Source organism: Mus pahari, chromosome 1 (assembly GCF_900095145.1).
Source record: "Mus pahari chromosome 1, PAHARI_EIJ_v1.1, whole genome shotgun sequence".
Taxonomy (NCBI): Eukaryota; Metazoa; Chordata; class Mammalia; order Rodentia; family Muridae; genus Mus; species Mus pahari.
The window spans coordinates 2,086,931-2,099,528 of record NC_034590.1 but is presented as its reverse complement, the minus strand read 5'-3'; the positions used below and the strand labels follow the sequence as shown (position 1 = coordinate 2,099,528).

The following is a 12,598-nucleotide window of genomic DNA, read 5'->3' as shown; positions in this document are numbered from 1 at the left end:
TCTCTGTATAGCTCTGGCTCTCCTGGAACTCACTTTGTAGACCAGGCTAGCCTTGAAATCAGAAACCTGCCTGCCTCTGCCTCCCAAGTGCTGGGATTAAAGGCGTGTGCCACCATGCCCGGCTGTTCTCCCGTTTTCTAGGGTCGTCCTTCCCACAGTGCCTGTACCGTCCACCTGTTCACCCCACCCGTTGTCCCTTTCCCTCAGGCTTCCTGCCAGCCTGCAGCTTGGGACCTGGTCAGGTGGGCCACCTGAACCTGGGCCAGGATGTGAGCTCCCTGAGGTTTTTTGCCATCTGTGGCCTCCAGGAAGGCTTTGAGCCGTTCGCCATCAACATGCAACGCCCAGTTACCACCTGGTTTAGCAAGAGCCTTCCTCAGTTTGAGCCTGTGCCCCTTGAACACCCCCACTATGAGGTAAGAATCAATTCCCATCCACATAGTTATTATTAATATTCTGTGCTACTGAGGACCAAATACAGGACATGATGCACACTAGATAACATATCTTCTTTTTCCTCTTTTCTGGTGGTACCAGGGATTGAACCTAGGGCCTTTCACATGCTAGGCAGGGGCTCTACCCCTGAGCCATGTCCCCAGCCCTCACCGGGGGATTCTAAGCTGGGGCTCTACCACTGAGCCACACCCACAGCCCCTCACTGGAGGATTCTAGGCAAGGGCTCTACCACTGAGCTACACCCCAGCCCCTCACTGGGGGATTCTAGGCAGGGGCTCTACCACTGAGCCATGCTCCTAGCCCCCAGCCCCTCACTGGAGGATTCTAGGCAGGGGCTCTACCACTGAGCCACACCCACAGCCCCTCACTGGAGGATTCTAGGCAGGGGCTCTACCACTGAGCAACACCCCCAGCCCCTCACTTGGAGATCTACTGCTGAAATACATTTCTAACCTCTAGAATAACATTTTTATAATTTGTGTTCAAACTCCATTCTTCTTTCTACAATTCTCTTCTCCCTGTGTCTTCTATGCACAAACATCGTAGAATGAGATGTCAGCCTAAAGTCCTCCCAGGGCCACCCTTCTGAAGTTCAGCTGCACAAAGCAACTATCTTCAATCTATAAGACAAGAGATGGGAGCAAAGCCAATCTGTGATTCAATGACCCAACAGTATCAATTGTATAACACAAGCCTGTTATCCTAGCACTTGGAAAGTGGAGGCAGAAGTTCAAGGTCACCCTCAGCTACATAGGGAGTTTGAGGCCAGCCTGGGCTACATGAGACCTGGTCTCAAGAAACCAAGAATGGTTTGGGTAGTTGTGGCGCACGCCTTCAGTCCCAGCACTCGGGAGGCAGAGGCAGGTGGATTTCTGAGTTCAAGGCCAGCCTGGACTGCATCGTGAGTTCCAGGACAGCCAGGGCTACACAGAGAAACCCTGTCTCGAAGGAAAAAAAGAGAGAGAAAAAAGAAAACAAACAAACAAACCAAGAATAAATAGGAGGAAGAACAGCTAGTTGGGAGGTTGGGACTCTTCGCCGTAGGATACTGCATGTGCATGTCTTCAAAGCTGCGGCATACCTGGAGAGAATGGAGACCTAAGGTGAGCCTCAGGAATTCAAACCCCTACACACTATGGTGTGGGGCAAAAATGGGGTCCCACATCTGCTCAGGGCTAGGGCTACTAGGTGAGGCGGACGTGGGGAGTTTGACTGTGCCCCACAGAACCAGTGGGTGGGCATTGGACGTGAAAAGCCATGGGATCCCGCTCTGGGGGTGAAGAAACGGCACAGTCTGGGGACTCAGAGGAACTGCCGGAGTCGGGCTCCAACTCTCGGGCACCACAGACCACTGGGCACCGTGGAAGAGCAGGTTCTGGAGTCCCTAGGCTGCAAGGAGGCTAGGGGCAACAGGTTCTCACTCTCGGACATCCCAGACGCTGCTGTATGTTGCAGAAGAGCTGAGAACAAAGTGGGGACCCTCAGGAGAACTCGGGCCTGAGGCAGAAGGAAAAAGGGCAGGAAGGAGAGCTCGGGCAAGTAACTGTGGGGAGGAGAGTCTGGCTAGCTCAGGCACCTTGGGTTGGTGGCAGCTGTGGCTGGAGCCCAGGGAGGCTTCCAGGTAGGAGGTCAGATGCACAGCTTGTTAGAGGGAAACCTGTTCCATTGCTCCAGCACAGGCGGATCCTGATGAGAAGAGGCAGTCCATGGTTTTAAGGTGTTTATTGTAGAAAGGCAGAGAGAGGGAGAGAGTAGAGAAGCAGAGGATGGCCATGGCCAGGTGGAGAGAGGGGAGAAGGGAGGGGGAGAAGGAGGGCAAGAAGTGAGAGCAAGAGGGTAAGAGAGGGAGCAAGGAACGAGGAGGGGACAAGCAGCTCCTTTTATAGTAGGCTGGGCTACCTTGCTGTTGCCAGGTAACTGTGGGGGTGGAACCCGGACAAGTTACATGTTTGATGGCCACAGAATTATGGAGCTGGGGCCTCGTGTCAGGAGCCTAGTGTCTGGGAGCATGGCAAATGGGCCTTCTGTCCCTTGCAGGAACACTTGCTGGGTCTCCAGGATTTAAACCTAGCTCAACCAAAAAACAGGCTGCCTTTCAAGGTCCTGCACTATGGCCTGATCCCCAGCCTATATTTAAATTTGTCCAATTGTAGCAATCAGTTCTCATGTGTCTTTTTGTCTGGACCAAAATCCCACTGCATGTTGATGCTACATTTATTGGTTAGGTCTTTCTGGTCTTTGTGTAGAACGTTCCTAGTTATTTCCTGTCTTTGATGGCATTGACTTTAAATACACTCTTAAAGTTTTATTTTATTTTATTTTATTTGTATGAATGTTTTGTCTGGATGTATATCTCATACCACGTGTGTGCCTGGCACCTGCAGAGGTCAGAGAGGGTGTCAGACCCCCTGGAACTGGAGTTATGGATGTTTGTGAGCCTCCATGTGGGTGCTGGAAACTGAACCTGGGTCATCTGCAAGAGGAGCCAGTGCTCTAACCATGGAACTATGGTCAGACTTGTCCTGACTTGGACATTTTTGTAGACTACAGGTCATGGTTTTGTAAAATGTCCTTCAGCTTGGGTTTGAGAGTTAGTTTATGGTAATCAGGCTTATTGTGTGTGTGCGCGCGTGTGTGTTCTGCAGAAATATCGCAGATGTGAAGTTGTGTCCCCCATTTTATGAGGTCACTATATCTTTTTGTTTTTAACTTAATTTTATTAGCTAATTATGGATGTTTTGCCTACCTGAATATCTGTGCATGCGTGCCTGGTGCTCATGGAAGGCATTAGATACCCCGGACCTTGAGTTACAGATGGTTGTGAGCCACCATGTGCAGGCTGGAAATCAAACCCAGCTCCTCTGGACGAGCTTTTCGTTGTTGAGCCATCTCATCTCTCCAGCCCGGAGACTGCCATAGCTTACTGCAGTCAGCTTTCGGCACCACTGTGCCGTGGGTTCTGTATCCATGGCTTCCACCAGCCGCGGATCAAGATGGTTTGAAAGGACTGCCTCTGACTGAGCATGTGCAGGTTTCCTTCTTGCCGTTATGTCCTAAAGAACACAGCAGAACAGCCATTCCCATTGCACCGAACTGTGTTGCGTGTCGTATGCATGTTTAAAGCATGAAGAGAAAGGGCAGGGAGTGCAGCTTCCGTGATTACAGATCATGTGCCAGGTCCTAGGTGTGGTCACAGCACTGGAAAAAGTCAGTAAATGTATGAATAGCATATGGAAGGTGTGTGCGAGTTAGACATAAATGCTAAGCCATCTGACGCAAGTGGCTGTTCATTCGGGCGTCTGCGAATGGTCTTGAATCTACCAGTCTCAACATCACACAGAACAGCTTTGCTGCCTGTCACCTTTGGCTGCTTGGGGAAGGGGTGGGGCCTGTCAGGTCATTCCTCTGTCGAGCTGATGTTTTTCTATTTGTAATTAAAAAGTGATGGAACCCAGCAAAGCCCCGTGTCGGCAGTGCATGCCTGCTACCACAGCACGTGGGAGTAGAGGTGGGGAGCTCAGGTGTCCGGGGTCATCTTTGTGTACATAGTAACTCTGAGGCCAGCCTGAGCTATATAGGACCCTGTTTCATAAATAACAAAAAGTAGCCAGGTGTGGTCACGTATGACTTTAATCCAGCTCTTGGGAGGCAGAGACAGGTGACTCTCTATGTAGAGTTTGAAGTTTGAAATCACTCTGGTCTACATAGAGAGTTCCAGACTAGGGTTACATAGCAAGACCCTATCTCAAAAACAAACCAGCTAACACACAACAAAACTACCACAGCTACCTCCACCTTCACCACCACCTCCACCACCATCTCTACCACCAAAGCCACCACCGCAGCCGCCACCACCATCATCACCATCACCACCTCCACCATGACCATCACCACCACCACCACCATCATCATCACCACCACCAACAACAACATCACAACAATAACACAATAAGTGATATAGGGTAAATTTTAGAAGTAAGGTATAAAAGATTTTTTTTTTTGGTAGGATCATGTCTAGCTGAGATTGGGGTTTTGGAAAGGCATCCACCTGTTGGTAAGAGGTTATGGAAGAGATGGCATAGCCTGAATGATCAGGGAGGATGGACATGAAGGTGCAGCGAGTGTGACAGTGCTTCTGACAGAGTATAGAACAATCCAGACAACTGAGTTTTACACCAGCAAGGGCGAAGACGCCAGAATGCCCAGAACCACCAGGACAAATCTCACAAGCAACATGCCGAGTGAGAGACTTCTGTGTGCAAGGAAGAGCACAGGATGTGGGGGCCCATTCATTGAGAATTCCAGAACTGCCAAGCTAATCTGCGCTGTGACAGGGTGGGAAGTTACTGGGGAGGAATAACCCAGAGACAATGCTGGTTTCCTCACACATAAGTCACAGGAGGGAGTCTTCTTGTTGTGTTGGGGACATGGCGAAAGAAACTTCCTAAGAGGAGAGGAAGAGGGGAAGAACCCCCACACCACAGAACAGGGTTTTATAGGTACAGTTTGGGGTGAATTCTCTGGATATTGAGGAACACAGAGGGCCACGTAAGGATTTGGTGCTTGGGGAGATCAACCCCACCTCCACAGCCTTGATCAATCTCTAGAAAGCTGGCGAGAACCCTGGATTTGTACCACAACCCAGGATCCCAGCACTGGGAAGCTGAATTCAACAGGAGGACCAAGAGTTTGAGACCAGCTTGGGCTACATGGTAAAAGGCCCGGTTTCATAAATCCATCATCAAGTAAAAGTGGTAGCATGTCCAAGGCCCAGGCTTCCGTTTCCAGCAACACACACACACACACACACACACACACACACACACACACACACACACACACACACACACACACACACACACACACACACACACACACACACACACACACACACACACACACACACACACACACACATCTGTGAGAGTCTATCCTGAGCACACAGCACACAGGGGACTCCTGGGACTTGCCCTTTGTTTAAAATCAGGATGGTCAAGTGGTTCCCAGGAACCTAGATCCATTTCTGCATCTGGGTGCACAGGAGTATTCAATCTGTGAAAATCCATCACGATACTGAGTCATTATAATGTTCATACTTTCTGAGCCCTTTTAACAAACTTTCATCTGGAGAGCCCTTCTGTTCCCTTAGGATCCTGGGAAGGGAGCCCGAGGTGTGTGTCCCGGTGTGTGTCCTGGTGTGTGTCCCGGTGTGTGTCCCGGTGTGTTTCTAGAACAGTGTTGGAACACAGTGGGAATTCCTGAGATATTTGTAGTATGGATAGATGATGCATGGATGGATAAATGGATGCATGGAAGGACAGATGGATGTAAAGTGATGTGTGGAAAATGGTGATGCACAGATGGTGTGTAATGTATGTATATATGTCTGTGTGTGTATGTATGTATTATGTATGAGCACTGATGGATGCATGAGCAGGTGATGGGTAGATGGATGAGTGCATGAGTGGAGTTGTGCATTGAATGCATGTGTGGGACCTTACTCTGGAGCTCACAGGTAGGTTCTGAAAATTCCTCCAAGCGATGCCAGTGTAGGACCAAGCTGTTAACTCTTTATAAGGCTCAGAGTTGGATAGAGCACTCCACAGCCAAGCTCCATCATGTTATTTTAGATAATTCCCACCCAGAGGCCTAACAGTGTCTTTACAGGGAATCGTGTTCAAGACCCTATCTCACAAGCCTGGCTCAGAACTCCCTGCCTCTCTCCCTAAAGGTGGCCCGCATGGATGGCACTGTGGATACACCCCCTTGCCTGCGCTTGACCCACCGCACCTGGGGCTCACAGAACAGTCTGGTGGAGATGCTGTTTCTCCGGCTAAGTCTTCCAGTCCAGTTCCACCAGCACTTCCGCTGCACCGCAGGGGCCACACCCCTGGCATCCCCTGGCCTGCAGCCGCCTGCCGAAGATGAGGCCCGGGCAGCAGAACCCGATACGGACTATGAAAACCTGCGCCGCTCCGCTGGAGGTTGGGGAGAGGCTGAGGGGGGCAAGGATGGAACTGCCAAGGAGGGGACACCCGGAGGCACCGCCCAGGCTGGGGTAGAGGCTCAGCCTGCGAGGGCGGAGAATGAGAAAGACGCTACCACCGAGAAGAACAAGAAGAGAGGGTGAGTTAAGATGGGGGCTAGAAAGGGGCTCAGAGCCTGTTTTGGAATCCCCAATTATGCAACTGCAATCCTTTAAGAAGCCTGCATTTTACCCCAAAGGGGCCCAGTTGTGCTAAGTGAGGTCAGAGCACTGAGTGATCTTGTGTGAGGCCAATGGTATTTATTATTTCCCAGCTATGCTGTCATTTCCACGAAAAGACAACTATGAAACTTGAAACTCCTGTGTTGAAGCAACACAATCCAAGCAAACAGCCAAAGCTAACTAACGTCAAAGAAGGCCAATATCAAGCACTGGAGTGATGTAGAGTGGTGGTGCACGCCTTTAATCCCAGTACTTGGGAGGCAGAGGCAGGCAGATTTCTGAGTTCAAGGCCAGCCTGGTCCACAGAATGAGTTCCAGGACAGCCAGGGCTACACAGAGAAACCCTGTCTCAAAACAATAACAAAAGTGGAGGAGGGGGCTGGATTGAAAGAAAATCTATTTTCCCCCATCATGGCAGTGATTTTCAACTTAGTTCGAGTCTCTTTGAGGTTGTTTGGAATAGATGGGGTGTTGTTGGTATCTATCACAGTTGGAAGTGCTGTTGGCTGGAAGCTTGCCATCCAGTCATGGTGGCATCACCTGTAATCCCAGCACTCGGGAGGCAGAGGCAGGCAGACTGTTCTCATAATGAATCCCAGACCAGCCTGGACTACATAGTGAAAGCCTGTCTCAAAAACCAATAAACGACATCAATTTAACAAACAAACAAACAAACACCTAAACCAGGTCTGGGAGGATGGTGCAGTCGGTAAAGTGCTTGCTTGCCTTGAAAGCATGAGGGTTCAGTTCTGTCCCCAGAACCCACACAAAAGTGCCAGGGGCCGTAGCAGGAGCTTGTAGTCCCAGGGAAGGGGCTGGGGTGGAGACAGGCAGACTACTGGGACTCGCTGCCTGGCCTGCCTAACCTACTCAAGGGAACTCCATACCAACAGAAAACACTCGCACAAGACGAGGTGGACATCACCTCCTGTGGACACCAAAGGTTGTCATCTGGCCTCCACATGCATGCACACACATGCATGTGCACCTGCACACACAGATGCACCGACATGAATACACAAGCATGCATGCTCAATAAATAAATAAATGCAATTTAAAAAGTAGCACAAATGGATAATGTTGATTTAGGGAGACCACTGTGTGTTCCCAAAGAGGACCTCCATATATCTGGCTACCCTCTTTACCCTCTTTATTTTGCTTTGTTTTTAGTAGCCCAGGCTGGCCTCGAACTTGCTGTAGAACTGAGGACAGCCAGCCTTGAACTCCCAGTCCTCTTCTCTCACCTCCCCAGTGCTTGTGTACCACCACACTTAGCTATCAGTTGCCCTCTTTAGCCCAGCACCCACAAGCACAGCACAGGGCACTTCCTGAATAGACCGGGCTGGGCCAGTTAGGAATCCCTGTTCTCCAGTGACAAGCTCCTGGTGTTAGAAGGAGGGTCTAACCGGGACAGGTGTGCTCCACATGATGACTGTGGTGGGAAGAAGGAGGGGATGGGCTTAAGAGCTGAATCTAATGGCAGGCTCTCCTCTGACCTCCAGGTTCTTGTTCAAGGCCAAGAAGGTTGCCATGATGACCCAGCCACCTTCCACCCCGGCTCTCCCCCGACTCCCTCGAGATGTTGTACCTGCTGACAACCGTGACGACCCTGAGATCATCCTCAACACCACCACGGTGTGACTCTAGGATGTTCCACTTTGGGGACAACCCAACATAACAGGGAAATCCAGAACTTCCAGTTCACTGCTGTCACCCTTATAGCTGAGATACCCCAATACATTCTAGAGAGTCAGAATACAACACACACAGATGCGATTTTTTGAACCCCCTATTCTTATGAATTAGTGGCCTAAAGATAGTAGGGGTTTCAGTGAAGCTATAAGGCAAACTTATATAACTCTTAGGGGTCCCAAAATCCAGAGGATAAGCCAATACAGATCAACATTCTGGATCAACTATATACATACAGTACTTGAAATTCAATAGCTAACATATTCCTGGGAGTCAAAATCTGTAGTTACCCCAATACAGTTTGAGTCCTCAGATATTTGTTAAGATAGAAATCTTATTCATGCCAGGCTTGCTGGCACAGGTCTGTCATCCCAGCTACTGGGGAGGCTGAGGCAGGAGGATCACAAGTTCAAGGCCTGCCTGGGCTATGGAGGAGTTCAAGACCGGCTAAAGCAACATAGTGCAACCCCGTACCAGGGCTGGGGATGTAGCTCAGTGATAGAGCATTCAGGAGGTCCTAGATTGCAGCCTTAGTGCAGAAAAGGAGAGGAGGGGGAGGGGGGAGGGGAGGGGAAGGGAGGGGCAGAGGAGTGCACTGTAACACTTAGGATCCTAGGCTGCCTGGGTACCCTCTGGGTGAATCATTTCACGGTTCTGTGCCTTCCAGTGGAAGGACTGGGGTTTGTTCTCTCACGTAACAGTGGTAACCCCTGTAAGGTGGCTAGACGGATGCTGGGAGTTAGACAGTAAAGAACCTCACCTCTAGCAGCAAGCTACTGTCGTGAGCTATTTTATTGCTTTGCTGTAGTTTGAAGAAGGACCAGGTGTAAGGGTGCCATCAAGTATTCCCAGGAGGCTCCCCAATCTTGGAAAGCATAAATAGGCACACCAACACACACTTAGACTCAGATCTCTCATGTAGTAGGAAAGGCCATTTTCCCGACTGACCTCTGGCCCTCTCTTTGTGTCCCCAGTACTATTACTCTGTAAGGGTCTTCGCGGGTCAGGAGCCCAGCTGTGTGTGGGTGGGCTGGGTCACTCCTGACTACCATCAACATGACATGAGCTTCGACCTCAGCAAAGTCCGGGCGGTGACAGTGACCATGGGAGATGAACAAGGCAATGTCCACAGCAGGTACTGGGCCGGAGTGGGGGTTCTGTGTGCAGGCAGGAGGTTGGCATGGGCAGGGTCTGCGCGCTCTGGGCACCAGCTTCGGAGCTGCCTGGCTGGGGTTCCTGAGAACCTTGGGGAACAAAATGAAGTCATGGCAACCCTTCTTTCTTTCTTTCTTTCTTTCTTTCTTTCTTTCTTTCTTTCTTTCTTTCTTTCTTTCTTTCTTTCTTTCTTCCTTGCTTAATTGTTTCTTTGTTCTATTTTCCTTTTTAAACAAATACTTTCTATTTATTTATTATTTTATGTGCATTGGTGTTTCTGCCTGCTTATATGTCTGTGTGAAGGTGTCAGACCTTGGAGTTACAGACAGTCCTGAGTTGCCATAGGGGTGCTGGGAATTGAACCCGGGTTCTCTGGAAGATCAGTCAGTGCTCAGAGACCGCTGAGCCATCTCTCCAGCCCTGTGCTATTTTATTCCCCCTTGTCTATTTCATAGCCTCCCATTTTTCCCTCTGTCTCTTCTGATTCCTCCTTTCTCTTCCCCTCTGTTCTCCTGACTCCCCTTTCCCCGATGCCCACACTAAACTATGGATTCTGGCTGTGGAGTATCTGGGCCCATGGTGGAGGGTTTTCTGTGCTCAGTCTGCAGGTGGTGGGTGTTTGTGTGTGAGGCTCTGAGGTCACGGTATTCCTGGAGCGTGGGGAAGGAGGCATCGATGGTTCCCTGATGGCGGGCGGATGTGTACCCTAACCACGGTTGGGTTGTCTTTTCCAGCCTCAAGTGTAGCAACTGCTACATGGTGTGGGGTGGAGATTTTGTGAGTCCCGGACAGCAGGGCCGGATCAGCCACACAGACCTTGTCATTGGCTGCCTGGTGGATCTGGCCACCGGCTTGATGACCTTCACAGCCAATGGCAAAGAAAGCAACACCTTCTTCCAGGTGAGCCCGGCCCCTCACTGCTTAGCAACAGGATCCCAGCATCCGAGGAAGACCCTTCAGAGTAGCCCCTGAGGTCAGACCCTGGAGAGAGAACACAGGCCTTCCCCTAAATTGTGTAGTTGAACCTTCCATGAAAGTTCTGCCCAGGATGGAGGGACAGCAGAGCCCTGGCACTGAAGAGAGGTCAGTAGACTCACCCCCTCACGGGCTGGGTGACAGCCGTCTTCACTCTTATCACCATGAAGCAAACACCCTAGAGTAGGCCAAAATCTTTAAGTGGGTTTGTCCTTTTTAGCATATCATTATTGTTGTTATTGTCACTGTTGTTATTATCTAAATGTTCACATGTATTTCAAGTATGCAGAGACACTGAAGGAATTTTACAGTAACTCACAGTTCATAAGCCCAGCACCAAAATCGATTATTAATTATTTGCCACATGTATGTCCAACCTGCCTATCATCCTTTAGCCCATCTGAGGTGGTTTTCGCAGTCTTTTAAAAATCGCTTTTAATCTTTAGAGGTACTGGTACTTCTAGATGAAGTTCCTTATTGGAAGATTTACTTCTCAGACTTTTAAAATGTGTATGGGTTTTGGGCTTTTGGATTTTTTTGTTTGTTGGTGTTTGCCTGCATGTATGTAAATGTACCATGTTCATGCCTGGTGCCCATGGAGGTCAGAAGGCTTGGAATCTCCTGGACCTGGAGCTACATACGGTTGTGAGCCACCATGTGGATTCTGAGAACCGAACCCGGGTCTTCTGCAAGAGCAACAAGTGCTCTTACTACTGAGCCGTCCCTCCCATTCCTATTTTATTATTTTGTAAGACAAGATCTCACATAGCAGAGGCTGTTCGCAAACTCACCACGGAGCCCAGGATGACCTAAACCCCTGATCTTCCTGCCTTCACCTCCCAAGGGCTGGGATTACAGGCCTGTGCAGCCGCGCTCCGCTTGCAGAACTACATTTCAAGTGGAGAATTTCAGAAACATACAAAAGCAGACTAGCACAATGAGCCACCAGGTCCCCATTACCAGCGTCAGCTACCACCCACTCAGAGCCAATCTCATTTCATCTCCACACCTACGCCCCTTCCACTCCCACTGGAGGGTTTGAAAGAAACTGCCGGCAGCATAGAGCCTCGTCTCTTTAAAAGATAAAGATTATTTTTTAAAAGGCAGAGCCACAATACTGTTATCGTTGAAAAGAAAAAAGTTCCTAACTGTTCCTGACTGTCGTCAAATACCTAGTTCATGTTCAGATGTCTTTGATTGTCTCCAAATGTCTCCTTGCCTTTTTTTTTTTTTTTTTTTTTTTGTTTGAGTCAGAAGCTAAGTAAAGCGGTATCTTTTAACGACGAACTCCTACGTCCTTTAAACCTCTTCACATATTGCCTCCTCTTCTCCCTCCCTCCCTCCCTCCCTTCTTTCCTTCCTTCCTTCCTTCCTTCCTTCCTTCCTTCCTTCCTTCCTTCCTTTCTTTTTTAAAGATAGAGTTTTATGCATCTTAGGCTGGCTGATAAAGCCTTGGATGGCCTTGAACTCCTGATCCTTCTGCCTCTACTTCCCAAATGCTGAGATCTCAGGTGTGGGCCACCACGCTTCACTTATGTTCTCTCCCTCCCTCCCTCCCTCCCTCTGTCCTTCTTTCCCCTCTTTCCCTGGAGCCCTCCCCTCTCCCTTTCTCCCCCTCTCTCCTGCCCCTCACCTTCCCTCCTTATCTCCCTTCCTCCACCCTTCCTCCTCCTCTTCCCCTCCCTTCGTCTCCATCCTCCCTTCCCCTCCCTCCCTCTGTTCTCAGCCTTTGGTGAGGGTACAGGCAGGCTCTGTGCTGTCCACTTGTTCCTTACAATGCAGTCCTTGGACCAGCAGCATCTGGAATCTTGTTAGATCCTGCAGAGTTGCAGGCCCCTCCTCAGACCTGCTGACTGTGTCTCTATACTTTATTGAGATTTCAGAGGTTTCTATGCAAATTAACCCCTTGGGGAGAGTTCTGGCTTAGCTACCTACAGCCTCTGGCTTGTCATCCTAACACTTTTCTTGTCCTTGTACCTTCAGTGAACTGGGGGTTGGGTCTGCAGTTAGGTGCTGGTAAGGTTCCTCCCTCCTCACACTATTGTTTGAGGGGACGGGAAAGCTGTTGAGGGTGGGTTCCACTACGGGGGCCAGAGGAGGCCTGGCTCTGGC

The 12,598-nt window shown here is 49.8% G+C and overlaps 1 protein-coding gene across 1 annotated transcript in view; it reads left to right on the top strand.

The window, feature by feature from the left end:
* Positions 1-12,598, top strand: part of Ryr1 (ryanodine receptor 1) — a 126,862-nt gene that overhangs the window by 29,705 nt on the left and 84,559 nt on the right. Inside the window, exons 27-31 of the mRNA XM_021211089.2 lie at positions 208-416; positions 6,188-6,582; positions 8,167-8,299; positions 9,331-9,491; positions 10,246-10,411. Of these exons, the coding sequence (XP_021066748.1) occupies positions 208-416; positions 6,188-6,582; positions 8,167-8,299; positions 9,331-9,491; positions 10,246-10,411 (1,064 nt within the window). The remainder of the gene's footprint in view (positions 1-207; positions 417-6,187; positions 6,583-8,166; positions 8,300-9,330; positions 9,492-10,245; positions 10,412-12,598) is intronic.